This window comes from Epinephelus moara, chromosome 2 (assembly GCF_006386435.1).
Source record: "Epinephelus moara isolate mb chromosome 2, YSFRI_EMoa_1.0, whole genome shotgun sequence".
Taxonomy (NCBI): Eukaryota; Metazoa; Chordata; class Actinopteri; order Perciformes; family Serranidae; genus Epinephelus; species Epinephelus moara.
Genome location: NC_065507.1, coordinates 9,461,592 through 9,475,425, shown reverse-complemented (window position 1 = coordinate 9,475,425; position 13,834 = coordinate 9,461,592). Strand labels below are relative to the sequence as shown.

Genomic DNA, 13,834 nt, shown 5'->3' with positions numbered 1-13,834 from the left:
CTATTTTTGGCCTTCCTCCAGCATGCGTATGTATGTACGTTCAGCAAAAAATTAAAATGGCTATGCCCTGCATTCACAAAGCATGTTTTTATTGTCTGTACTGAGGGTACGTACAGAGTTTGGCAAGCAAGCATTTATTTATATGTGGAATCTTCTGCAGAAGGACTTAAAGAGGCAACAGATAGGATTCGTTTTTTTTTTTTGGCTTGGCGCCACTTAGTGTCAGTGGTGTTGCGTCGCAATGACCAAATTGACCGTGGGGATCAGAGATAATCAATAATATGACTCTATTAGACTCTCTAAATTAAATAAAATGTATAGACTGTAAAGCCACTGGTATACCTCTATGTATATGTAGAATGAGAGGGTGTGTGGACACTCCACGAAATAAATGAGTAAAGAGACCGAGCAACAATTATCATTTTTATCTGAAGAAAATAAAATAGTAATGCAAATAATTATAGCAGAATGCACAGTACCAGCACAAACAACTCACAGTAAATTATACCAATATGTACAGTACCAGTACAAACAACAGTAGACACAGTGGAATTATACCAATATGCACCAATATGTAAACAGTGTAGATTCTAGAATAAACGGTACCGTATGGAAACGATGCGGCCGGTTGGAGCTCAAATTGAATGGGAAACAAAGTTCAGTGTTCACTTAGCTGGGCGTAACTTAGCTGGGCGATGTCCGTCGATAGCTGCCTCCCTTCCTTCTGTTCTCTTCTCACGGAGGCAGCTATCGACGGACATCGCCCAGCTAAGTTACGCCCAGCTAAGTGAACACTGAACTTTGTTGTCCGAGGGCTGCCGTAGAATAGCAACGAGGACGTCAGCCGACCAACACTCGCTACCCGGTCCCTGGTTGCGGCGATTTGCAATGCTGGCCAGCTAGGAATTAACTAGCAGCCAGTACAGTACAGTCCTCTCTCATCTAGCTAACATTTAGCCGTGTTACTTACTGATCCATTAGAAAGAAAGCTAGCTGGACATGGTTTTGAAGCCTCTTTGGTCACGGAGCTCCCTCCATCTCTTGAACGCCTGACTGAGGTTTACTCTTGTTTTTCCTCTTCTTTTATCACTCTCCTTTTTGCTCTTCTTTGTCTCCTCAGACAGAGGAGCTCGTTTTCTTTTGCTAGGCCGTTTTTCACTTGTCTCCAAACTTTGTCCCTCTGCCATTGTGCTCGTGACTCAACTATCTCATGCCCAACTCCTCATAAGGACCCGCTCCAGTCCCTGATTGGCTGACCGACCAATTTCGCAGTACATGGTGTGAATCCTGCCGTAAATTTTTTTCTGCGAAATTTCAGCACCGGTCCTGCCGTAAATTTTTTTCTGCGAAATTTCAGCACCGGTGGCAGAAGCTTATTACAAAGCCATTCAGTAACCCATGTAAACGCTGATAGTCTGATTTTACTGTGGACACTACCCTGTGCAACCCACATTATTTTCATAATGATATATTTAGGAAAAGATGCTATCTGTTGCCTCTTTAAAGTTGCACTCATTGGTTCCTGGTTCCCCATTTTTGTACACAATATATGCCAATGTCACAGTGTGTCTTAGCTGGTCTTTGTAATCATGTGTACTTGCCATTTTTTTAGTTGTGTGGTTCATTTCTAGTATAGATTAACATACTTTTTGGCAGTTCTTTGTCGTAATCTTATAGTAGTATCTTAATCTTGTGTTTTATATTGCTTGCTTTAGAGCTATATATTTTTATTCTTTATTTTTGTTCTATGTTGTCTGTCTGTAATTTATGTTGCTGCCTGTCTTGGCCAGGACACTCAAGTGTTTTTAATCTCAAGAGGTTTTTCTAGTTAAATAAGGGTAAAAAACAGCTTAATGCAGCCATCACTGGAATTTATTATATTAGCTAATAATTAAACAATGTCTCAATATACAGATATTTTTTGAATTGTAAAGTACCCTGTAAGTTTTCTTGAAACAAAGCTTTGCTGGAAACCCTCTTTCAGTTCTTTCATTAGCTGTGGGAACGTTAACTGTGAGAGTGAGACCTGTCAAATGTGGAGTGAGGAGGAAGGGTGTCAGGAAGGACACTCCCTTTGGTCACAACAGGGGAGGTTTCTATGTATACACCACAGTCTGAGTGCACGGCTGTTCAACCCCTCCCTTTTCCTTTAATGATCTAATATTGCACTCTATGTATGAATCTAGTTTCACTCAGCTGTTGAATATCTGGCAGGAGTTCCAGTAGACAGTTTTAATACAATAATGACCTTGACCATCCATATCAAAATGACAATATTGTGTTGTTTTTTAGTCTTTATTCAGAGTTTTTTGGCATTTCTCAGAATGAGAACTGTGAGTGGCTCAACACAGGTTACCCAGTGCAGAAAGTGACCTAATTTGCTGGTGGTGGGTATGTGGGCAGACCACAGATGTTGAGGCTGGTTGTGAGGATTGAAAATACATCTGCAGAACAGCCCTGTGTGCGAGTGTCTCTGGGAAATAACCACTGAGGTTCAGATGGTAAATTGTGGCCCCTCCTCACTTTGCTCCTCCCCTTGCTGATATGTGTGTCTACCTCAGTGTACCTGTATGTGTCAGAGTGTTGAGTTGTGTGTGTTAAACAGTCTGTGAAAGTCAAAGAGCAAGCAGTGTTTCAGGAAAGCAGTTGACTGGGCAAGTGACAGAGTAGAAAACAACAGCTCTGAGGAGCTGGGTGGCAAAGAAGAAGAGAAGGAGACAAAAGAGAAGAGAAGGGTAAATAGTGACGAGAGAGAGAGTGAGAGAGAGGGCGGGAGGCAGGGAGACCGGGTCAGAGAGAGACACAAAGTGCAAGTATACACAGTATAGAGAGAAAGAGTGACTGTCAGCAGAGCATACACTTCCCAGAGGAAAGAGCCTGAGAGCAAGAGACTGCTGAGAAGTTCAGTCTGGCAAAATGCTGAGGAGGAGGAGAAGCGTGTCATTTGGTGGATTTGGATGGTATGTTTCCTTTTTATTAGATGCTAATGTGTGTGTGTGTGTCTGCATTATGTACCTGCCTCATGCTCATCACTGCGCACATTATGATAACGGCTGTACAGTGAGATTAAATGATGCACATAACGCTGCTGAAATGTGCATGTGCTGGGTGTTATGGGTGTGTGTGGTGCAGATATGTCAACTTCTTTCTAAAAAGGAAGGATGGGTGGAGGGCTGAGGTTGCTCCTCTGTGTCACACCTCTGACACTCTGTCCTTTGTGTGACAGCGTGTGTGTGTGTGTGTGTGTGTGTGTGTGTGTGTGTGTGTGTGTGTGAGAATGTACAGTTTCACTCTGTGCTGTCTCCGTTCAGGGAGGCAACACCATCAACAGGCTGCTTTGTCTCTGTCTGCATCTGTTGTTGTTGCTGCTGTCCTGCTATGGGACTGTGGGCACAGCTCTTACCAGTCATGTTCTCCTGCTCTATTGGCCGAGTTTAGTTCCCATAATGCAGTGCTGAGGAAGATGCCAGGGAGCCCATTTAGCGCTGAATGCGCTGACACACTCGGATGGAGTGTTTTTGTGCCTGCTCCCTTGCTGGTTGTCGTTCTGACACTGAAGCGCTGCTCCAGAGCACTTAACCTTCCCAGCTGGACTGAGGCGGCATGTCCTGCTGACCGGTTGAAATAGCCTGAAACGAGACAGGCCCGGGGAGCAACATATTATATGTAACAGGGTTAATAAAAACAGAATAAAAAAATCTGATGTGTTTAGAAAAACAGGTGATTTCTTAAAGGGACACATGAAGTTCAGTGTACTCTTTATGAGGAGCACTCTCCCCATGAAAACAGCTGTGTAATGTCTGCAGTGGCTGTGAGGGAGATTTTAGCATGACAAAAAATAACTCTGAATTGCACTATAGGAGTTTTGAAATCAAGTGTTTTGCGGGCTTTGGCCATGCTAGGGACTTAAAGGACATCTTGGCCTCTGCTGCTTTGTATTCGACCACTCTTTGTTAAATCTAACTCTTGGTAGTCGCCCAACGTAATGGAGGTGCAATACTTAATCGCTGGACAGATCAGGAACAGCTCAGCTCAGCAACATGTTTGAATGTTGTGTGAACAGTCATCGTGCACGGCCGCACTGCAGAAATGAGAGAAGTGATGATAATAATTCCTCTACAAATTAAAGTATGCCTCGTGGAATAACCTGTCCTGCTGCAGGAAACTGCGAAGAAGTTATTAGGCAATAATCTATTCTAAGAAAGAAGTGCCAATAGGGTACTTTTTTTTCAAGAATTACCAAGAATGTCATTTTAGAATATAAAATTACTCAAAATGTGCAATTATCAGAATTTCAGGCTTGTTAAAATGTCTCGAAGGCTAAATATGAGATGAAAAGACTTAAGAAGGATTTTCTGCTCCCCCCCCCCCTGCTGTGTATCAGTTCTGCAGGCAAACTATACAGTACAGTAAAACAAATTTGACTGAAAGTTAATGCGGGGCAGGGCTAGTGGATTACTATTAAGAATTTATGGGCTTTAACAGATTTAATTTTGTACGCAGCAAATGCAGACAAGCAGACACAGCATGAAGGGACAATATGCATCTCTCTTCTTCACTCATCTTATATGAGAAAAAAAGGTGTGCAGGTGCACCCTAAACCAGGGGTGTCAAATTTATTTTAGTTAATTGGTCACATACAGCCAAATTTGATCTCAGATGGGCCAGACCGATTAAAAACCATCGCACAATAACCTGTGTGCCCTTTTTTTTGTAAAGAATTACAAGAACATTCTGTAGACGTTCATCCTTTCACAAAACAGATTAACAGCCTGAGATGTCTTGAGAAAAGATAAGTGCAATTTCAACAGTGTCTCAGCCACATTCAGTCAGTCGACTTCTCACTGTCATTACATATGTATTTATCCATACATTTCCTGATTCAGATTCTTTTGAATGTTGAATATCTTTAAACAAGCGTCTGAAGCAGAATTTTACATGAAGTAGGCAACGCATTGTTTAACGTGCTCCTGAAACCTGGCACCTCTTAGTCTAGTCATCTAGTTGGACCCTTTGGCCGGCCGGTTTGACACCCCTGCTCTAAACCATAGTATGCTGTTGAATGAATCCTGATAGTATTGTGTCATTTATTTACTGTCATTTATTTATTTTTTTTAAAAAAAGAAAAGAATATCCATACATAATTAAATAGTAATGATATTCATGTATGCATCAGAGAAGATAGAGATTTTGGATATTTTATGAGTTTTCCACCCACACTCAAAATGGGGCCCTACTACTTTAAAGCCTCCAGGTATTCCACAATTTGCAGCATGAGGATTGTTCTAATAATTTTAAGATGTAAGGCGCAATGTGTATCGCAGCATCTGGGGGACAAAGTATGACTATCTGAAGTTCTAATTATCAGGCTCCCAGTCTTCTCTTTTTGGACATTGATGCATGGACAGCTAGTTCAGAGAGTTTATCCATTACCAAATAAAGGTCTCTCTTTGAGCAGGCAAACGACAGTTTTGTCCCTATGATGTGTTTACATGCAGACACACAGTCAATTGTAGTATTCCTTTCATCCTAAAATGTGGGATGAATAAAGCTTACACATGATAGAATGATCTGTTTGATGATTCAGACATAAGGTGGGTGGTGTATCTTCTCAGCTGCTTAGTGATAAATCCTGTGAGAGCACAGACTGCAGCTCCATTACAATATGAAAGAGGCCAACATTTGTCGTCCAGCAAGATCAGATACCATTGAGAAAATAAGGTGTCACTGCGGCTGAGCAGGAAACAAAATGTGAGACATCCGCTGGGATGTGTTTAATCTCTTATTTGACTGTATTTCTGTTGATTGAGGGGCATCATTAATATGCAGTATGCATACTTTTGTATAAACTACAGCAGTTTCCCAGCTGCGTTAACTACTTCACTGGCTGTAGTCCAATATGAATCTGTCACCTGAGAAAGGAATATCCAGTTCTGTGTAAGATAACATGAAGAAGCTCATTTCTCTCTGCTCGGTACAATTTGCCTCTGCTGACGCTGCTGCAATGCGTACTGTTATTGACGCCATCGAAAAAACCCTGGAAAAAAATTCAAATAATATTTAAAACATCGAGGTAGGGCGAGGATGCAATAAAGATAGTGTGTGTTTGTATGTGTGTGTCTGTTATGAGTGCATGTATTGCATGAACTAGATCTGGCACCATTCTGCACGGTTCAGTTTGCAAATTAATGGGATTAAAGAATTAATGTGAGAGCTCTGTATAACAAGCACTGAACATGCACATACACTGATCCATGTGCACACACTCTCACATACACATGCAAATGAGTTAAAAACATTTGTAAGTACAGTTTGACTCAAACAAAAGCCTCATGTGCCTCACAGATCCTCCTCTATTATTAGCAATAACTGAACTTGAGGGTTGATAACATGACATCTTCGGACTTTCTATGTTTTTAGTGTGAACAGTGTGTAGTGAGGCATGAAAAAAAATCCCTTATAAACACTGTGACCTCTTGTAACCGGTCTGAGCAGGTTGTGGAGATGCAACCTTGTTAAACGAGGTCAGCTGTCATGAGGCATGCTCTGCTCTGTGCCAGTGACACCTATCTGTGCTGTACACAGTGTCCTCAGGCTCTACCTAATCTGTTTGAATTACAGATTATTTATGTAAATTAGCACAATTATTTTTGGCCTTTATAACCTGGTTAGGTTGGTTGCCCCAAGCACAAAATATGCAGGGAAACATAGATTTTACCAGTGTGCTTTACACGCCTTTGAAATGTTTTTTGTTTCTTATTCATGCAAATGTGTGGTTCATGCAGTGAACATGCACACTGTATGACCTACTTTGAGGCTTCACATGAAAGAAGATATTCCCCTTTTACAATAAAGTTAATGCCAATATAACAGGAGAGGAAATGCATGGTAATGACCATTCTTTTAAAGCTTTAATAACTTTTTGTCATTTTGCTGAAATTGTCACTTTATCCAGACAGTGGTACAAGACACAAATAATCTGTGAAAAAAATTCCCTGCCTCCTCACAGTGCTTCTAATGACATTCACAACTATCCACTGCACATGAACAAAAACACCCAATCAGGGCCGACACATCTCTAACGCAGCAGTCAATCATGTCAATCACGGCTTGTGAACTGCAGTCAAACTGTCAAACTGGGCAGCGCTAATCAAATATGAATCAAGGTTCTGTTACTGCGCTCTATTTCTCGCCTCAGATGTTTTCAGACATATATTTTATTGTACTGTTTAGCTGTAAAATGAGAGTTTGTGGTCCGGCAACCATGTTGAAAAACAGTGAAAATCAAGCACCGGAGAACAGCTGGAGCAAACAGCTAAACAGTACACTAAAATATAGCACCATTAATAGCGAGATGAGGGAAAAAAGGAATTTCAGGAGATGGTAAAAGATGTGATCAAAGTATTGACAGACATACCCCCTCCAAAATAGTCTCTAAATTGTGTAAAGTTTACAAGAATGTGATTGAAGAAATACTTTGTATGTAAAATCAAAATGGGAAGCAGGACTGAAAATGAATCTGTCGGGAGATGGGTAGTGTTCCATCTGTGGCACGCAGCAAACCTCCACCAGCTCTAAAAGATGGAGAGAATTTGGCTGGAAGAATATAATTCGATTTTCTTTGTCACACCATATTCAAAATTCAAACAACAGCACTGCTGGAGGTTCTGTGGGGAGGCGAATGCCAATCACTCACATATTGGTCATGTATAAAACCAAAAACATTCTGGGATAGGATTATTCTGATCCTTGAGAGAGTTTTAGGTTACAAAATCCCAAGGGACCCACGGATTGTGTACTTGGGATTAATACCTGAGGAGGACATTATTCATAAGAGGGACACTTATCGGTTCAAAATCCTTATACTGGCATGAAAAGGCCATTACTAGGAACTGGCTGAAACATGACCCTCCAAGTCCAGGACAGTGGATGGACATTGTAGAGGAGCTATAGTCCAAAAAACTGACCTTTCACCTAAGGACTAAAGCAAGGACACATGTGCAACGCTGGGATAAATGGACAGACCATAAGAGACATGAGCACTTAGACTACCTACCTAATGTTGTACAGTGTGGATATGGTGACAGTTGTTGCAAATGACTAAAAGTTATTTTCATAAAAGCTATCAGCTGTAGTGTTAAGTGCCAAGTCACCCAGGGGAACCATGCTGAGGTGAAGTATTACTCTTCACCATCTTGATTTACGGAGTTCAAGTCCTTAATCTGTTAAGAAAAGAGCACTTACAGCAAAGAATTGAATTGCTGCTATTAAGCAGTTTGTATCAGAGACATGATCAATAATCTCTTTCTCTCTTTGTGTGTGTGTGTGTGTGTGTGTGTGTGTGTGTGTGTGTGTGTGTGTGTGTGTGTGTGTGTCTCCTTTTCTCTCCTGCTCCTTCTCCAGGATTGACAAGTCCACTTTGGCTGCACTGAAAGCCCGGTAAGTTTTCCTTGCTTCTAACATTATCAGCTTTATCTCAACATGTAGTTAATAATCTTACTTAGTCCGTCAAAGCTATAATTTGTGTAAATGAGCTTGTGGAGAAATTCCCCACAAGCACTGGTGCGTAACAGCTCACAAATGAACACTGACACTGTGGATACGGCCTAACTTAAAAGCTACTTTTAACATGGATGCTATTTCCACTTTTCATGGTGATTGATTCTGACTAAAACCTCAACAATCGATTCACTGTAGAAGTACAAACATTTCAGTTGAGCAGCACACCAAACAATACACACTCCAACTCACACTGTGCTCAAAGCAGGTCTTTCACAACAAGTGAAAATTACCTAAATTCATTCCTCTCTTCTGCAGTTTTGATTTTGACTACTCCCTCATCACTTCATTGTTTACTCTTCACCTGCCACCTCTTTCTTACTTGTCTTCATGTGCCGCTGTGTGAGGAATGTGATTTCAATCATGTTCTGAGAGAGAGGAGGCACTCAACTCCGCACTGCTCCAGCCAGTTAAAGTTAAAAACTGTGTTTGCAATGTGGCTCCCAGGTGTGAATGTGGCTTACTTTATGAACATGAAGCAGCAAGTGTGTCATTTCCGCATGACTCCCTCATGTTTTCAAAATACTATGGGCTGCCTTGCACCCACAGGAACATATAGGTATTTTCTGTGGTGAGTGGCTGCAGGCTCCCCTGTGACTGACAAAATTTGTGGGGAGTGTGTGCAGCCTGACAGAACATGCAAATACTACTCAGGACTCAAAAACTACTCATCCTCTGCATTTTTGGAAAGTAACCTTTAAATATATTTTTAATTTATAGGTAAAAAACAATAATTCTATATGAATGTTACATTTTTTTTTTAAGATACAGTTAAGAATTCTAAATTTATATCAATATCTTACATTTTGTAAATTTATAGGTAAAAATTCTAAATTTTATATCAATACATTGCAATTTAAGATTAGTCAAAGGCAGCAATGGACAGTGTTCTCAGGACAATAATTAATTCTTATTTACCAAAACTATATTTGAGTTTTGAAATCTTATTCAGCCTTGTCTTAGTCTTTATTTATAAATGAATTCCATTATCATGTGATTACTTCTATGTTAGTCTAAATCTATGTTGATCAGTAGCTTTTGCTTAATGCCTCTGTGCCAGCCACAGCCACAGTCTGTTTTTTGGGTTATCCATCTCATTCTCGTGGAGGTAATGTCTCAAGAACATCTTGAGGGAATTTCCTTAAATTTGGCACAAATGTCCTCAACGATGAAGTGGTTAGAAGTTGGTGTTCAAAGGTCACTGCGACCTCACAAGACAAGTTTTTGGCCATAACTAATTTCAAACAGATGTCCAGTAGGATGAAATTATGAAGTGATGACAGACTTATATCCAAAGGGTCAAAGGTCGACTTCACTGCAACATCATAATGTTCTGAAAAAACACTTTCTGGCCATGACTCAACGTCATATCTCAGGAACAGAAGGGGAGACATTTGGTTGGATACTGAATCAGGGACACTAATCCGGGGGTGTCCAACATGTAACTGTGGTGATTGTATAGATTCTCTGTGTTGCCGGGTGGAAGATGGTGTGAAGCATCCACATTTTAGAATATGTAGCTTCTTTGCAACATTCATATTTGGAGCATTGTCTAATGGCTACTATTAGTCTGGACGGTCATGGATGTAAACTGTAACTGCAACTTGACTGGTTCGTGCAGGCATACAATTGCAAGGCAGTAATTTTTTCTGGTTTAAAGAACTCCAGATTTGCTTGTGTCCCCTTCTCTTCTTAAAACAAAAACACTGCCTGTGTCTGCAGCTAAACCCACTGATGGATAGATTTTCTGAACAGCTTTTTTCATACTTGGACAAGCTGTTAAAGGCAACAGTTGAGACTGGGATGAACAACAATGCATCATTTTGATCTCAGATCGTACTGACTCACCGCAACACGACACAGTGATTAACTGGTCACTTCCAACTCGGCAAGAAGCTAATGGCTACAGATCCCACCAGTTAGATTTTCTTCAGTGTTTTTCTGTTTTCCTCCCACAGTCAAAGGCATACATGTCAGGCATTAGCAGTACTCCTGCTTTTAACCTTGATCACCACATTGGCCCCAGAAATAGAGATGATGGTCTGTGGGCATTGTACTGTGGCTGCCCACTGCTCCAAAATATTGGATGGGTCAAATGCAGAGGACTAACTGTCCCAGAGGGAATGATAAAATATAACTCCACTTAATGAAATTATATAACACTTTTATATAACTGTTTTGTGCACACTTTCTGCAGGATAGTTTACATTACGTTGCATATAACACAAGTCAGATTTGACTAATTATTTTTCTGTAACACATGGCCTGTCATAGCCACAGTAAACTGTTTAACTGCTGCAGTTAGCTGCACAGTGTCGCTCCACCATTTACTTTGTTGATGCCTCACTGGACAGCTGCCATTGTTCACTCTCACTGTGGTTGTCTTTGTTTTGGAAACAAGAAGTGATGATGTTCAACAGATAATTATTAGTGTCCTTTACAACTGATAGCTGTAAAAGGAGAAGTAGCAGTGGGTGTTTTGACAAATGTGGATTTTGATGTGTGTCTTGGTTGTGCAAGTTGAGAAAACCATAACTTTGAAGTGAAAGTCACATCGTGTAAACAGCTTTATGGTCAGATTAACTCTGGATAGGAGTGGAGAGCTCATGTGAATATAATTTGTTGTGTACCTGCTTCATGGGATGTTCTTTGAGGATATTATGTGTGAGGAGCTTGTCTTTGTTGAAACAAACTGGCGAGCTCTGCTAATGGAGGTTGCCGTAGTGATGGGAGGTGAAGGGCTTCTTGTGTGTGTGTTTATATTAACTGTGTCTGTACCCACACCATGAGCCCCACTCTTAATGTGTCTCACTCACTTTTGAGTCAATCACACCAACATATCTTCTTTGGAAAACATCTTTAAAATCATCTCTCACCTGCTACCTTTACTATGGCTCAGGCATAAACTCACTGTATAACCAAAAAATGGACATAGCCACTGTGATATCACCCAGTGGTTTGTGGACTCCTGTGTTGGCATTTTGGCCATCACCATTTTTTGGGGGTTTTTTTGAGCCAGAAGTGACCATACATGGATGAGGGGGTGGAGCTGTGGAGGAGTGAGGGGACAGCCAGTCACTCAGGGTGGCCACAACCTTAACTGTGCTTTACTTTTAAGTTGTAATAATATGTGAATGGGTGAGTTATATAAAATGTTACTATTAATTATGTGTCATTAATGTTGAAACTAGCTACTTAGACCAAAACCTTTTTTTTTTAATTTTTTTGTACCAGGCTGTAAACATGTTTAATTTTGCTGTAGTGTTGGGCATTTTAACATGGAGGTCTATGAGGATTGACTCACTTTTGGAGCCAGCCTCAAGTGGCCATTAGAGGAACTCCAGGAGGAAGTCCACATTTGCTTCATTTTACAGCCCTGTAGGTTACCGCTTGGTCTCAGGCAGTCCGTATTTGCCATAATGGTGCCACCTGTTGAAACTCTGCATTTCACTGTTGACTTTGCTGAAGCATTGACAAACTAGGAGATGTAGTTTCAGCTTAAAAAAGCTCCCATTATTTTGGATTCTAGTTAGTTGTCACACGATTTAATCATGCACATACATTCACAGAAGAGCTTTCTGTCTGTAATCAAGTCCTAAAAAATCAGATTAAAAAAGGCCAGTCCAGTGGGATAATTTCCACCTGTCTATAGAATTTTGCAGATATGAGTGCCCCTATCTTAAGCTTGTCACTTGGACCAAGGAAAATTCTTAATTTTTCAAAATACCAGATAAAAGGTGACTCGCATTGGAAACAGGTACAAGTTTATTTTTACTCTTTTGAAAACAAGTGATTGTCTTGGATTTCTAACAACATATGAAGACAAATAACTAAAGTGCAGACAGAAATGGAAGTCAAACCCTTTAAAAATCTAGACATGAATATGGCACACAGGACGAAAATGCTGGACTCCAAAGGCCACAGTAATAAATCACTAAACAGGGCAGGTTTGTTGTCAGCTTTGTTTCAGACATAAAGGAAAAAAAATTAGGTTAGTCTGAGTCATGTAAAATAGGACCTGTCTGTTATCTACAGTGTTCTCCCTCACACACGCACACACACTCACATCTCCAGTGTCTCCCTCAGTCTCTGGCCAGGTGTCATTAGACCGTCTGCTGTGGAGAGGTTCTGAATATGAATGAGTGAGTCGTGACTCTGCCCCGACACTGAATAGCACTGACTTGTGTGTGTGTGTGTGTGTGTGTGTGTGTGTGTGTGTGTGTGTTTGATCCAGGTGTTAGATGTAAAAAAAAATAAAGGCACAGACAAGCCCCATAGAGCTAAAGCTGCAGTGTTAAGGATTGAGGGGGGATATATCGGCAGAAATGGGATCTCATACTCATAACTATGTTTGCATTAGTGTATAATCACCTGAAACTAGGAACTGCTGTGATTTTGTTAGGTTACAATGAGCCCTTCATATTTACAATGGTGCTGGTCCTCTTCCGCAGAGTCTGCCATGTTGCACGACCATACAGTGGCACAGGACAGACAGACCAAACACTGGCTCTAGAGAGGATGTCTTTACATTAACAGAAGGCTGGTGTAGGTTCTGTATATGCAAGGTGAGGGGAGAGGAATGCCGGTGCAATCTGTAACCTCACTGCTTCATGCAACGACATACTGTTCCCTTAAAGGCACCGATACACCAAGCCAACACTCTGCTGTTGGTCAGTGTTGGGCCTTTGGGGAACATCTTGTGCCCTAGTTTTTGCGATGTGTCCCGCACCGTTGGCCCTCGTCAGCTTTTTTTTTTTTCAGTCAATTCAGCATGTTGAATCAGCATCGAGATGACGGAGCCCATCAGGGAATGAAATCACTCTGATTGGCAGTTTAGCTCGATGCACAAGAAGAGAAATGGAAGTGAGGAAAGTAAGCAAGAGGGGGTGAGATTGATGCACACTTCTTATATAAATTAAGATTATTTTTACTTTAGCAGAAACAGTTCCTAATTGTTTGTCTTATTCTTCACTGGCAGCTGAACACTACGCTAAAATACCTTGTATCATGGGCTGGTAAATATGCTTTGTTCTTTCAGTGTCGGGTTGTGTTGGGTCCAGAGTTGGGTAGAGTAGGCTACTTTGATTACTCTTTGCAGTAACGAGTAACCTAACGTGTTAGTTTGCTGTTTGAGTAATCAAATACTTAAGTACATTTTCAAACAAGACATCAGTTACTTCCGTTACTTTTAAAACGCTGGTCCTTCAGCTCCGAAACAGCAACGGCTGTCGTTTGGTTCTAATAACGGAGATAACGTTAAACCTATCAGTCTGAA

The 13,834-nt window shown here is 40.9% G+C and overlaps 1 protein-coding gene across 2 annotated transcripts in view; it reads left to right on the top strand.

The window, feature by feature from the left end:
* The first annotated feature begins 2,588 nt into the window (after nucleotides 1–2,588).
* rap1gap2a (RAP1 GTPase activating protein 2a) overlaps nucleotides 2,589–13,834 on the top strand; it is a 97,998-nt gene continuing 86,752 nt past the window's right edge. For both annotated transcript variants that reach the window (XM_050058867.1, XM_050058861.1), the window contains exons 1-2: nucleotides 2,589–2,960; nucleotides 8,404–8,439. In XM_050058867.1, coding sequence (XP_049914824.1) covers nucleotides 2,917–2,960; nucleotides 8,404–8,439 — 80 coding nt within the window. In that variant the 5' untranslated portion in view covers nucleotides 2,589–2,916. The remainder of the gene's footprint in view (nucleotides 2,961–8,403; nucleotides 8,440–13,834) is intronic.